This window comes from Lolium perenne, chromosome 7, assembly GCF_019359855.2.
Source record: "Lolium perenne isolate Kyuss_39 chromosome 7, Kyuss_2.0, whole genome shotgun sequence".
Lineage (NCBI taxonomy): Eukaryota > Viridiplantae > Streptophyta > Magnoliopsida > Poales > Poaceae > Lolium > Lolium perenne.
This window is the reverse complement of record NC_067250.2, coordinates 267,687,910-267,701,276: the sequence shown is the minus strand read 5'-3', so window position 1 is coordinate 267,701,276 and position 13,367 is coordinate 267,687,910. Positions and strand designations below refer to the sequence as shown.

Here is a 13,367-nt window from a genome sequence, read left to right as displayed (position 1 = left end):
TAAGCGTAGCATAAGATCACGTCATTAAGTTATTTGCTATAAGCTTTCAATACATAGTTACCTAATCCTTATGACCATGAGATCATGTAAATCACTTATACCGGAAAGGTACTTTGATTACATCAAACGCCACTGCGTAAATGGGTGGTTATAAAGGTGGGATTAAGTATCCGGAAAGTATGAGTTGAGGCATATGGATCAACAGTGGGATTTGTCCATCCCGATGACGGATAGATATACTCTGGGCCCTCTCGGTGGAATGTCGTCTAATGTCTTGCAAGCATATGAATGAGTTCATAAGAGACCACATACCACGGTACGAGTAAAGAGTACTTGTCAGGAGACGAGGTTGAACAAGGTATAGAGTGATACCGATGATCAAACCTCGGACAAGTAAAATATCGCGTGACAAAGGGAATTGGTATCGTATGTGAATGGTTCATTCGATCACTAAAGTCATCGTTGAATATGTGGGAGCCATTATGGATCTCCAGATCCCGCTATTGGTTATTGGTCGGAGAGAAGTCTCAACCATGTCTACATAGTTCGCGAACCGTAGGGTGACACACTTAAGGTTTGATGTCGTTTAAGTAGATATGGAATATGGAATGGAGTTCGAAGTTTTGTTCGGAGTCTCGGATGGGATCCAGGACATCACGAGGAGTTCCGGAATGGTCCGGAGAATAAGATTCATATATAGGAAGTCATATTCCAAGTTTGGAAATGATCCGGTGCATTTATGGCAGGTTCTAGAAGGTTCTAGAAAAGTCCGGAAAAACGGCACTATGGAAGGTGGAGTCCCGGAGGGACTCCACTAGCATGGCCGGCCAAACCCTAAGGGGGAGGAGTCCCAGGTGGGCTCCACCTTGGTGGCCGGCCAGCCCCACCTCAAGGAAAGGTGGGAGTCCCACCTTGGGTAGGACTCCCCCCTTGAGTAGGTTTCCCACCTTTGGGAAGTTTTGCTGTTGGGGTCTTATTCGAAGACTTGGACCACAACTCTTGGGGCTTCCACCTATATAATGAGGGGCAAGGGGAGGGTGGCCGGCCACTCTTGGCTCAGCCTTGGCCGCACCCCTTTGAGGGCCGGCGCCCAAGCCCCCTCTCCCCAAACCCTAGCTGCCTCTCCTCCACCACCTCTCCCGCATATGCTTAGCGAAGCTCCGCCGGAGATCTCCATCGACACCGTCACCACGCCGTCGTGCTGTCGGGATTCCAAGGAGGATCTACTACTTCCGCTGCCCGCTGGAACGGGGAGAAGGACGTCGTCTTCATCAACACCGAACGTGTGACCGAGTACGGAGGTGCTGCCTGATCGTGGCACCGTGATCAAGATCTTCTACGCGCTTTTGCAAGCGGCAAGTGATCGTCTACCGCAGCAATAAGAGCCTACTCTTATAGGCTTTGGAAATCTTCAAGGGTTAGTCTCGTTCATCCCCTCGTTGCTCCCATCTTCTAGATTGCATCTTGGCTTGGATTGCGTTCTCGCGGTAGGAAATTTTTTGTTTTCTATGCAACGAATCCCTACAATAGTTTGTATATGACTCCTATATAAAGGCCAGGAGGGGCCTCCGACCGAAGGCCAAGCAACCCCACAATACAACACCACACCACACAACACGTACAAAACCTAGCTTAGCTAGATCATAGCCAATCTCGACGACTTTGTAATCTCATCGTCAATACCAACAAGAAGCAACATGTATGGTTTCACCTTTGGAAACCTGAAGCTCGGTAAACCCTCGTTGTCCCATGTGTTGTTGGTACACCATCGACACCACCATCATGCCGCTTTCCTTAAACCCAAGTCCATCATGTATGGGTATTGTCGTGGTTACCCCACGTCATTCGCTTTCTAGCTAGCTCATTCATACTAGAATTCGTGGGCATCTCTACCACAATGGAACACATGCGAGGCTCCTCAAGCACCTATGCATTTTGAGGAAATATCATCATTGATTGGGAGTCATCAACGAAGGAGGGATAGGTGGCCAAGGTATTGGTCAGGACTATCAGTTAATGTTATGGTCTGGATAAATTCATCCTAGTTCATTTCCCACAATAGTTACCATTTGGACTATTAATGTTACCAAGAACAATGCAACAGTACATGGAGAACAAGAACAATGTGTTGAGTTTAATGCTCTTCATTGCATGTTGTCATGTCTAAGTGGATTGCCGCCACAAGGAGAAGAACTACACAATGTAGAATCAATCCTCGTAGCAATCATCACACTTATACATACATGGATTGCATGAAACTCAACACACTAGTAGCTAGCATACTACACATGAGGACGATTTTGTCTGATCTACAACTAAGTAGATGGCGTCGCTTAAATGCGCATCGGTGAAGATCCACCTGAGAAGAGCTGGTGGGGGGCTGTATATAGGGCTTGCGAATCCAGGGGAGTTGTCAACATTTCTCCCGCTAATCGCACGAGCTTGACATAGGGTTCTCCGTCTTTGTACGTGCGGAAGGCGGCTCCGAAAGAACCGCATGCGGCAATCATCCTCTCTCGTGCATGCTCCGAGTCGCTTTAAGAACCGTGTAAACCCAGATTCCATGCCACCAACAGATACCGACCATAAAACAACCCAAATTAGGTTTCCAGAAAATGCTCTTTGTGATCTGAAAAAAGGAAGAAAAAACTGCTCTTTGCGGGCAAGGCATTTTTTGATAAAGGAAATATATTAATATTAAAAGATACCAATTAGACCCAGCCTCTGCAACAACGCGACACCCTAATGGCAGTACGGATGCACACAGCCAAAAAATAGAAAAGAAAACTAAGAAACAAAAGCCCCGCTATAGTTTCCTAGGCCTAGCAACAGCAATACAAGCACCATCAAGACAACACCTGAAATACAGACTTTCCAAAAGCGAAGCCTCCAAGAAGGGAAAGGTGCACCAGCGCCGTCGTCGCCCGATCAAAGATCTTAAGTTTTCACCCTGAAGATAGTCCCCGCTCTCAAAACAATGACTTCAACAAGGTCACTGCCACGCATAACTAGTTAAGGCCAGATCTTGAATTTTTCAGGTAGGATTCTGAACTTCACTTGTGTTGTCGCCCTCACTTTCATACCATTGCCGCGAAGCCCAGAACACCAAGCAAGTTCCTCAACATCGCGAAGATTTGAACCTCCTTAGCTAGCTAGTCCTCCAATCCGGCAATATTTCTCTACTTGTAACTTTAGCATGGATCAAAAATATCTTTTGATGTCAACACGGAACAGGACAGAGCACGTACCAAACAGGACATAGGCTGTGTAGAAATCTGGTAGAGCCGTAGGGGTGCCGACTCAGTCGAATCCAGCACCGCGCCACCGCTCGCTGTCCGCGCAACGCGAGTCCGGCCAAACTCCCCGCGGCGGCCCCGGCTCCGACCGTGCGTGCGTGCGTGCGTGGATGTGCCAAAGCCAGCCGCAGCGTGCTCCACCCCACCCCGCCGCCTCTCGCCTGCTCCGCCAATAATACACCGCCGCGTTCCCACCTCGCCCCGCCACCAGCCTGCCTGCCTGCCGTCATCGGCGGGTCCCCGCCCCCCGCAGCAATAAAGCGGGACTGGGGATGCGCTGACTCAGATGGCCTCCCTCTCCCTCTCCCTCTCCCTCCCCGCGCGCACGCCTCTGCTCCGCCTCCTCTGCCGCCCCCGGCCCCGCCGCGCCATCCTCCCCTCCGCCGCGCCGCCGCCCGCACGAGCCCTCTGCCGCACCTCCCCCTCCTCCGCTGCCGGCGCGCTCTTCCTCGGAGCAGCAGGTACGTCCTCTGCTCTGCCCGCTCGATTCCCCACTCTCTCGTGCTGCCGTCTAGTCCCCCCCGCCCCGTTCACGGCTTGTCGTCCAGCTGCGGCGGAAATGCGATCTGCGCTCGCGTGGAATGTTTCCGGCGATTTGGCCGAAGCCACGGCCACGGAAATATGCGTGGTGGGGGCTGGACCGACGTGGAGCGTCCCGCTCCTAGATGCCGGGAGACCGGCCGGATCCTGAACGTAGGCGAAAGAAACAAAGATGGGGGTGATGATGAATACGATGACCGCGCGCGGTACAGAAAAAGAAACAAAGCGGACGGGCACAGTTCAGTTCCGTGGTGGGCGGCCTTTCGCCCTTCCCTGTCCACCTCCCGCCTTGCTGTTTCATTGGTCCTTCTACATTTACCTTGACTACAGAGCTGGATTTCGTAGCATTCCCGACACACAGTTTCTAGTTCTTCTTTTTTTTTTTTTTTTTCTTTGCTTATGCTAAATACTGTGATGTGCAATTTACAAAGTAAAAGTCCATACAGGCTTGCTTGCTGCTAAAATTCAGTAAACGCAGGTACAAGACAGAAGGGCGCAGTGTGGAGCAGAACCATGTCGAGTTCAGTGAATTCAGCAGCGGTGGTGGCGGAATCAGCAGCGGCCAAGAACGGAGCCAATGTCGAGCCTCTTCCATTTGTGAATGACAAGCATGGGGGCGTCATTATTGAGATGACGGCCCCGATGGATCCCCAAGTTTTCTCAGCTTCCTTGAAATCTGCCTTGTCAAAATGGAGGGAGCAGGTGCTTTTCATCAACCATGGAAATACCTACAGTACATAGGATTTTCTTAGAACTACTATATGATTTGTTAAAATATCCATAAAATGCACGTGTGTAGGTTTAGCATAAATATCTCAACTGTATAGAGATTAATATTTTGTATAAATCAATAAATGCATCCTGTGTTGTATTAGATACTTAGATGTAGACATGTGACTGGAAAGACACATATAAGTTATGTGCACTGTAATAAGTGCCTCCGATGCTATGCATAACTCCCTAAGATCATCAATTGTAATTCAAGTCATGTCACAGATAGGTGAAGATTAGTGTTCGTCCATATTCAGATTGAACTATGCATGGATTCTGATCAAATATGTTGTTGCACGATCTTTCCATTGATTCTCTTTGTAATTGTAAATCTGTATTGTGCTCATTGTAGGGAATAAGAGGTGTCTGGATAAAATTGCCGATCGGCCTTGCCAACCTTATTCAATCAGCAGTAGAGGTAAGTTTAGCTTGCATAGTTCATGTTTCTTTCATAGTAAATATCAATTTCGTAAGTCTTTATTATTGATAAATCTTGTCACTAAATTAATGTTTTCGGATTCAGTAAATCATATATCATGTAGCTGAAAACAACAAACTGTTCTAGGTTTTGATATTAGTTAGTGTTACTTCATAATTCTTTGTGAATATGGTCTTATGTTTTAAGTTTTGAAGAACGCCCATAAGAGTACTCTTATCTTACTATTAATATGTACATGGGGTAAGTTCTATTGTAAGAAGCTGTTTTAACTTTGAACTTAATGACTGAATCACCTTTCCTTCGTTTTGATATAGGAAGGATTCTGGTACCATCATGCAGAGGAAACTTACTTAATGCTTGCATACTGGCTTCCGAATTCGACTCATACATTACCTGTAAATGCTACACACCGTGTAGGTGTTGGAGCTTTTGTAATGAATGACAAAAGAGAGGTACCAAATGAATATGAAAGCACTATATGAAGGACCCAGATAATCATGCTTCTGCCTTTCTATCCTATTTGAATCGGCTTTAAGAGCTTAGAAAGTATGTATCTTGCGTTATCACTGAAATACTATATACTTCTATAGGTATTGGCTGTCCAAGAAAAAAGTGGTGTACTTCGAGGACTAGGAATATGGAAATTTCCAACTGGAGTTGTTGAACCAGTAAAATTTCTGCTCTGGACATGTAGAGATGTTATTGAAAGATCTTTCGTTACCACGTCCTCTCTTTATAATCTGCAAGATCTTGATACATGCAGGGTGAAGATATAAACATTGGAGTTGTAAGAGAAGTAAAAGAAGAGACAGGGGTATGTATTAGCTTATGGAGAATTATTTATGCTCAATAAGCTGATGCTGACAAAATGCTGCTGTAGCTACTAATACTACTTCTCTTTTCCTTCCTTGGTCATGCATCAGATTGATACAGAATTCATTGAAGTACTTGCCTTCAGGTAACAGCGTCCTTGTGTTTTATCGCTCCATGTCTTAAAGATCCGTAGTACAATCAGGAAACCTATAAAAGTCAGTCTCATACTATTAACTTATGTTATGTGACACCTAGCTAGCTCGCTCCGTTGGATCATTTGACCATTATGTTAGCTATATTCCAAATTTCACCAGCCTTCTCAGAGGTGTACCCACATTTAGCAATGGTGGTGCATATCAGCACATGAGACCGGGTCAATAATCATTTTCTTTGGCTTGTTCCCTATATATACAGTGTGTGACACCCCCGTTTTAACTCAAATTTCTGGTTGAAGTAGATGAGGCCATCGGTGCCATTGTATTCTGGGTCTGCCCCTTAGCCTTCGGTACCGTACTATATACGTGAGAGTTTTAAATGGTAAAGCAAATTTCTAGAGTCTGTAATTTGCATTGTTCTGGTAAACGATGCAATGTATCTTGCATAAAATTGTATTTTTAGTTTTTTTTACTGAGATATGCTTGATTAACTCCATAGCCCCTGTTATCGAGAAGAATCTAGATGATTGTGCAATATCAGAGTAAATGGTCAAATGGAATTGAATAGTGAAACTTTATTTTTGTTGCAATCTATATCAATTACTGTAGCTTTTTGAAGTCTGAACTAATTGTTGTTTCTCTCATGTGGGTATGTACCTATCAATGTGCAGGCAGAGCCACAAAGCTTATTTTGAAAAATCGGATTTATTTTTTGTGTGTATCTTACGGCCACTTTCCTTTGACATTACTAAGCAAGAATCCGAAATTGAGGATGCTCAGGTACTTACTAGATTTCAGCATCAATTTGTTTAATTCGTCTCAGAGAAGGGGACATTTTAAAATATTATCTATATATCTTAACTACTGGTGTATGAATATTCTGTTGACACTCCACCTCTCGAATACAGTGGATACCGGTGGAGGAATTTGCAGCACAACCATTTGTACAGAAACATGAGCTCGTGAAGTACATTCTTGAAGTTGGTCTGGCTAAGTCGGACAAGGAATATGCTGGATTTTCGCCAATTAGCATAAAATCCGCATTCACGGACAAACAGTCCTTCTTTTACATGAACAGGAGGGACCTGGACAAAGCATCGGGGTCCGGCAATGCACAACAAAAAAGCGGGTTGTGAAAGGGTACTCAATTACTTCATTGGTCAGTTGGTAGTTTGTACACCTGATTTTGACAGCATGCTGCCTGCTTCCACCATGTGTGATTAAGAGATGTAGCTTAGCAGAAATACAGCTGAAGTTGGTGTACTTATCTTATCAATTGTATCGATAAGCTTACAAATAATGAGAATGTTGGTAGGACTGCAACCTGGCATTTTCTGTTCAATCCAAGATGTTTTCTCTTACTCGGTGGCCTTTGTTAAGTAGATATATTTGTTACATCATCTAACTTGAACTGTAAGGGCTCATTCAAAGGAATTCCGTAGGAAACTTGGAAGATTTTTTTTTGTTGATTTGTAGGGCTACAATAGGTAGAAATTCATAAGGTTTGCAAATCCTTCGATTTTGTTATAGCAAAAGGACATAACACCAATCCTGCATTTTTCATATTTCTATGTTTTGAAAAGGATGCAAATGAAAGAGGTCCTAAACGACCAAGAGGCGATTCATCTAGCTAAACTTTTGGAGGAGTGAAGTTCGCCATCCTAGCCAACTCATCTACAACAACTCCGTCACGCTGCCAATGCTTGCGTCCCTAGTGGACCATTCGCCGTGTCTCAGCACTTTATGCCCTCGAGTCGAGATACTGCCCTGATAGCTGACTGGATGGTGCACCGAAATCTTTAGGTATCTGGTGGCTGGCGGCCAGGAGAGTATTCAAATGGATGAGAAAATATTAATGCTAAAATTCATGAATTATTGCTTCTCGAGGCTGAGATATGTTTATGAAATCAATCTTCCAGGAGGTAGAGCCCTTCCTAAGTAGGACCACTGAAGTTACTATTATGGCACAGGAGAAACACAACAGATGTTCGTAGATTATACCATGACTACACACCTACATCTAAGAAGAGGGAAGACCATAGCTGACAAATATAATGGTCAACCAAAGTAAAAAAGAAAAAGGAGAACAAGCTAGATGTAGTTACTTGGCTATAATCTACTTTAGTTGTTCTTGGGTGGGTGGCGCCGGGGTTTACGGTAATCAGCAGTGTAGGGTATGTGACCGTTGAAGTAGACTCCTGAATGAAGTTTCCTACTTCTGAAGTAACAGTTCACACCCAGGTCCTTCCTTGCTCTATACCCACATTTTCCGACGGAATGTTTTGCACCTGAGCTCGGTATTCTTCGACCATCGTTTGCTTCTGTCCTCTCCATGCCTGCATCTCCAAAAACTATGTTTTGCCCTGTCAGTACATTGCTTCCGACTTTCTCATCTGTGATGATCTTGTCAAGTGTGAACTCCATCAGCAACCCTGAGAACATACAACAAGCATGTCGGTGTTTTTTCCCATAATAGTATGTCAGTGTGTCACAGATGCAGTTAACACCAGTAACCAAGAAGAATATTTGAACATGAACAATTGAATGAAAAGCCATATAGCTCTAGTATGCACAATCATAAGTATTTGGGGTCTACCTCTATGGGCAATGGCGATGAAGGGCCCAAAGGTTGCCAATAGGATGACTACCCTAAGCAAGAAGCTTACACATTTTGACAGACGCATAACTATTTGTTCGTTGGTATGCCTGTTGTGTAACTAACATGAAAGGGGAGGAGAAAACCGAACACAGAAATGGTGGATTTATAGGGCTCTAGCGACATTGACAAGCTACTGGTCAAGCTCCGACCTGAGGTATCTCTTGTGCATAGAATGCTGCAAACGTAGTACTTATAGTCCATATATTAATCTCAAGACTCGACATTTTCTTACTGGCTTGTGTATATTCATGTGCTTGGAACAACTCAATGTTTGTCTCTTGTCATTCTCCATGCAGTAGTACGTAGTTTCCAGTGAGTCTCATGAGTTGTATTAAAAGTGCTCCAAGGATCTGCCATTGCTTGGAATAGAAGATTTTGAGTGCATAGAGAATTATGCCCCACCTCTCTGCAAATATGCATACAACAAGGTTAACTAGAAAAGGATATCGGTGACCAAGGCCACGACATAGGGCTTCACCTTCCTCTGATATAAAGTAATGCTTCAGGTTCCCAACATGTACCTTTCAACCCTATTTATGCATCAGACTCCCAGATGATGCCCAAAAACTATTGGTGGTGGGCGTGAATCGGACGGCCTCGCACACAAAATCCTGCCGGTGGTGACATCGATTCTGTGAGTGAAGGCTTCTGGCCGGTTGAATTTGGTCTGTTTATCAGAGTTAGAAGCACATGACTCAGCTTAGGAGCGATCAATAGCTGCAACTGGTTGAATTTGGCCGGTTTCCAGAGTTATGAACATATGACTCAGAGTTCGAGCATCGACTAACTTGGTTGTTCATCTTTTCAGGTACAGTGTTTGGTAGCCTGTATTAGGGCCAACCGGGACGTGACGGTCCTCTGCCACCTGATGGAAATCCCCACCCACTACCTGGACACTCATTTTGTGGTATTTGGGATGATGTTGTCTATGAAAATAACCATGCCCAAGACAATATTGAGAACCATACACATGCTGCACTTGATGAAGCAAATGCTGCTTCTGCAGCAAACAATGATGTGCCAATGATGACACACCTCCTTAGAGTCCTGCAGCTCATGGACTTATGGTTGAAAGATGCATCCTTAAAAAAACCGGGTCGAGACCGTTTCGTCCTGCCGCTCCCACGAGCGCAGGGCGAAACCCTAGCTTCCCCCAACCTCCAGCCCCTCCCCCCCCGTCCCTCCCTTGCCGCCGCCAGAGGGCGTCGCCGGGCAAAGCCCCGGGGCGCCGGCGCCGGTGGGGCATCTCTCTCCCCCGCGTGGCTGTGGTGGCGCGGGCTGGCGCAGTTGGCGGGGGCGCCGTGCTCGGCGTCTGGCGCTGCGGCGCGGTGGCATGACCACGGCGTGGTGAAGACGCAACTCCGGCTGGGTGGCGGCGCGTCTTCTGGCTGGCTGGCGCGGCCCTGCGACAGCATGCCCGTGGCCATGGGTGGCGGTGGTGGGCCCAGATCTGGCCCAGCGGGCCTAGGTCTGGGCCTCATCTGGGCTCCCTCGGGTGGGTGGCCCCGATGTGCCTGGTCGACGAGCGGCGAGGGCGCTGGTTTCGTCTCCCCCCGATGTCCTGCGGCGGGCATCGTGGTGGGTGCCTCGGTCCGGTGCCCTCAACGACTCCGGATGTGAGGCGACGGCGGGCGGCGTCTGCGGCGTGGATCTACGGTTCACACCGGTTTCTGAGTTAGTAGCTACTGTTCTTGGCTCTTGCTCACCTTTTCCCCACCTCCCGGACGAAAGTCCAAATTCTCGCTGATTGGGCGGCGGCGACGCGCTGGTGCGCCGTGACCTTCTTGGAGGCGCCGCCTGGGGAGGTTTGGGTAGGGTGGCGGTGTTGAAGGTTGCATCTTTGGGAAATGTCGGTCCTTGAGCAGCTGCGGTGATCTCTAGCCCGTATGCATGTGTCGACGGCAGTCTGCCCCGTCCTCTGCAGGTGCTCCCGGCGGGTTTCTCGTTGCTGGTGGGTGTCCAAGTGCTCGGCAGTGTGGCCGGTCTGGTGTGTTTTTCGTCAAGGTAGTCTTCTCCAGGGTGGCGCCGGGTCCGGAGCCCAACACCTCTGCAGCTCTCGAGTGAGCTTCTCTCATGTCCGATGGTTCGACGCCTTCGAGCCAGGAGAGAGGGCAGGGGCCCTCTTCGGCAAGAGAATGGGTTGGTGCTTCTGGTGCTCGGAGTCCTGGTTGTTCTCCTCGGATTCAAGACTACTATTCTGCTTTGGGCAGTGCCTCGCCGTGCCTCCGGCTGGTGTCCTTGGTGCCGAACAGCGGCGGTGTGCACTTATGCAAGCTTTCTCGCTCTTAGTGCAGTGTTGTAATTCGTTCTGTGTGTACCCTTGTATCTTTCTTGCCATGGTGTGCGTGGTGTGGTGTCCTGTTGTAATTCCTGGCCGGTTGATTGCTTTGTTAATTCAAAGCTGGGCTTTCGAGCCTTCTGTTTTAAAACTTATGGTTGAAAATCTGCAGCCTTCTACAATGGATGACTTCACTGCTATGCATAAACTAATTTCTGATGTTGCATCTGATGCACCAAAAGTTTTGAACTCAATTCACCGTGATCTTATTTTTGGAGCAAGCTTCCAATTGCTACATGTGCTTCATAAAAGCACTACAAAAAAGCTCCCTTACCCGGTGGATTTTTTGGACGGCACAAACTATAGTCGTCTGCAAAGTTTTTTTTGCCGGCACATAGATTTCCGCTGTGGTAGATCCCATGTCGGTGGATATTTACGTCAAGGTTGGTGCCATAATGGACTGGCGTTTATTAATACCACAGTAAGTTAACGTGGGCATATATTATGGCACTTGGATTGGACTTGACGTTTATAATGGAGATATTAGATAATCTAGTCTCAATGACAGCTGCCACCATCAAGGCTTATTTAGTGGTCAACATCATCTCACTGAATGGTTGACCGTGTTGTAGCATATATGAGCAACTACTCCATATCGGCTTATTAGGCCTTCACGCGTTGTTGAAGAAAAAGTTTGACCATAAATTTGTATTATATATAATGTCACAAAAACTATAACATCGGATTTATATTCAAAAAGTTGTTTTCTTATGATATAATTGATATATTATTGACCAAAAAGTTTGACTGTAACTTTTTAATTTTATTTTGAGAGTTCACACACCTTCATTCAAATATCAATAATGACCTTGCAATCCTTTGACAATTTCTAGATAATCCGATTGGTAAAAATATCTATATGAATCGGTCCCATCATCAAATCAACACCCAGCTCCAATGCTTCTCGACAGGCCAAAGCAACAGGGTTGACTAGTCAACAATATCTAAGTCACTAGTTGGTGTTGGTACATATCTTAGCCCAGTATGGCCTATGAGGCCTTTGAGCAAGAGAGGCCCATAGTTATGCCACACTAACTCAAGGGCCCGTAAAAGTAACCCTGAATGTAACACCATTCTCTATAATACTGTAAACACGTCGCCGCACTCCCCTCTCTCCACTATGTAACTTAGATCCCGTAGCAACCAACCCTATATCTCGCACTACTCTAGTATAATCCATTTCTAACCATAGATCCTCTCCCCACCTTTACCTAAGCTCAATATTTGTAGGTTGGTCTTGGCCGGTACAACCCAATATCGTGAAGGTGCGCCGGCGACAGAGTCACCCACCAGCGTGCCCATATTGCATGTACGTTCTCATTCCTCTTGTTGTTTGTGTCATCGTGTGCCTTATGTTTCACCCTTCTTATTTCTTCTTTCATATATACTTATTCTTTCATCTCTCTTCTTTTTCGACTTAAATAGATCTAATCTCTCTTGCAGCTCCACTACTGGAACACCAACTTGTGCGGTATGTTGATGCCGGGAATATCAACTTGTGTCGTCTGATGATGCCATGCAGATCATTGATGAGAGAATCGCGGAGATCTTCCAACCCCAACGAGATGAAGCTATCGAGAAGACATATGTGTTAGAGGACTTCAAACACATCTAGGATATTTTTCCTAAAAAATATATTTAGTAGTTATCTTGATTTGTAACGATTTAGGTAGAAGGGAAACACTTCCTTTCTCTCTTAAGAAAATCTTGTATCTTTAGGTTTTTCCATTATCTGACATGGAATAATATATCATAAAGCTAATGGGTGTAATTGTAATTTTATACCTTAAATGAAGTGGATTTGACCATACACCATAAGCCCTAATTGTTAATACTCCCTATGTCTTGATTTAAATGTTCTGCATGTATCCCTAAATCGTAAATTTAACCAACGTAATACAAGGCATATATAACAAAACATATATCATCAGAAAGCTTAGATCTTCTACTTTCTAATGATAAAAATTGTATGCTATATAAATTATATTATGTTGGTCAAATTGATGATCTAGGGATGTGCACGGTACTAATGGGTACATAATTAACGCAAAGAATATGCGGCACACTTGTATGTATCATGGCACTAAATCTTCCATCTTGTTAATGTACCAAGGAGTTTCAATCTACATGCCGCGTAGGACATTGCGTGATGTATCGCGAAGTGTTGTGCGAAAAAAGCGTTAGGTCTTCAGTTTCCTTGATGCAGGTTTCCCGGCGGTTCTTTTTTTTTCCATGATAGCACGACCGCAGTGATTACGTGTGTGCCTCGCCATTTAAAAATGCCAGGACCCAAATGTCGTGCTGTAGTAAAATGTTTAGAGAAGATATGTGTTTTAGCTATCTTCTACGTTGCTCC

At 45.6% G+C, this 13,367-nt stretch overlaps 1 protein-coding gene across 1 annotated transcript; it reads left to right on the top strand.

Moving 5' to 3' along the window:
* Positions 1-3,377: 3,377 nt before the first annotated feature.
* Positions 3,378-7,375, top strand: LOC127312779 (nudix hydrolase 2). The gene is made up of 9 exons (XM_051343326.2): positions 3,378-3,757; positions 4,315-4,538; positions 4,960-5,025; positions 5,361-5,498; positions 5,637-5,714; positions 5,810-5,860; positions 5,970-6,004; positions 6,686-6,794; positions 6,923-7,375. Exons 1-9 carry the CDS (start codon positions 3,583-3,585, stop codon positions 7,148-7,150), a joined length of 1,104 nt encoding a protein of 367 aa, XP_051199286.1. The 5' UTR covers positions 3,378-3,582; the 3' UTR covers positions 7,151-7,375.
* The last annotated feature ends 5,992 nt before the right edge of the window (positions 7,376-13,367 follow it).

What these genes read in the sequence shown, in the direction of transcription:
- LOC127312779 (XM_051343326.2), top strand. Translation starts at nt 3,583, where the DNA reads ATGGCCTCCCTCTCCCTCTCCCTCTCCCTCCCCGCGCGCACGCCTCTG. An exon ending in GCTCTTCCTCGGAGCAGCAG is followed by an intron (nt 3,758 to 4,314) that starts GTACGTCCTCTG and finishes CAGTAAACGCAG; the next exon opens with GTACAAGACAGAAGGGCGCA. An exon ending in ATTGAAGTACTTGCCTTCAG is followed by an intron (nt 6,005 to 6,685) that starts GTAACAGCGTCC and finishes ATCAATGTGCAG; the next exon opens with GCAGAGCCACAAAGCTTATT.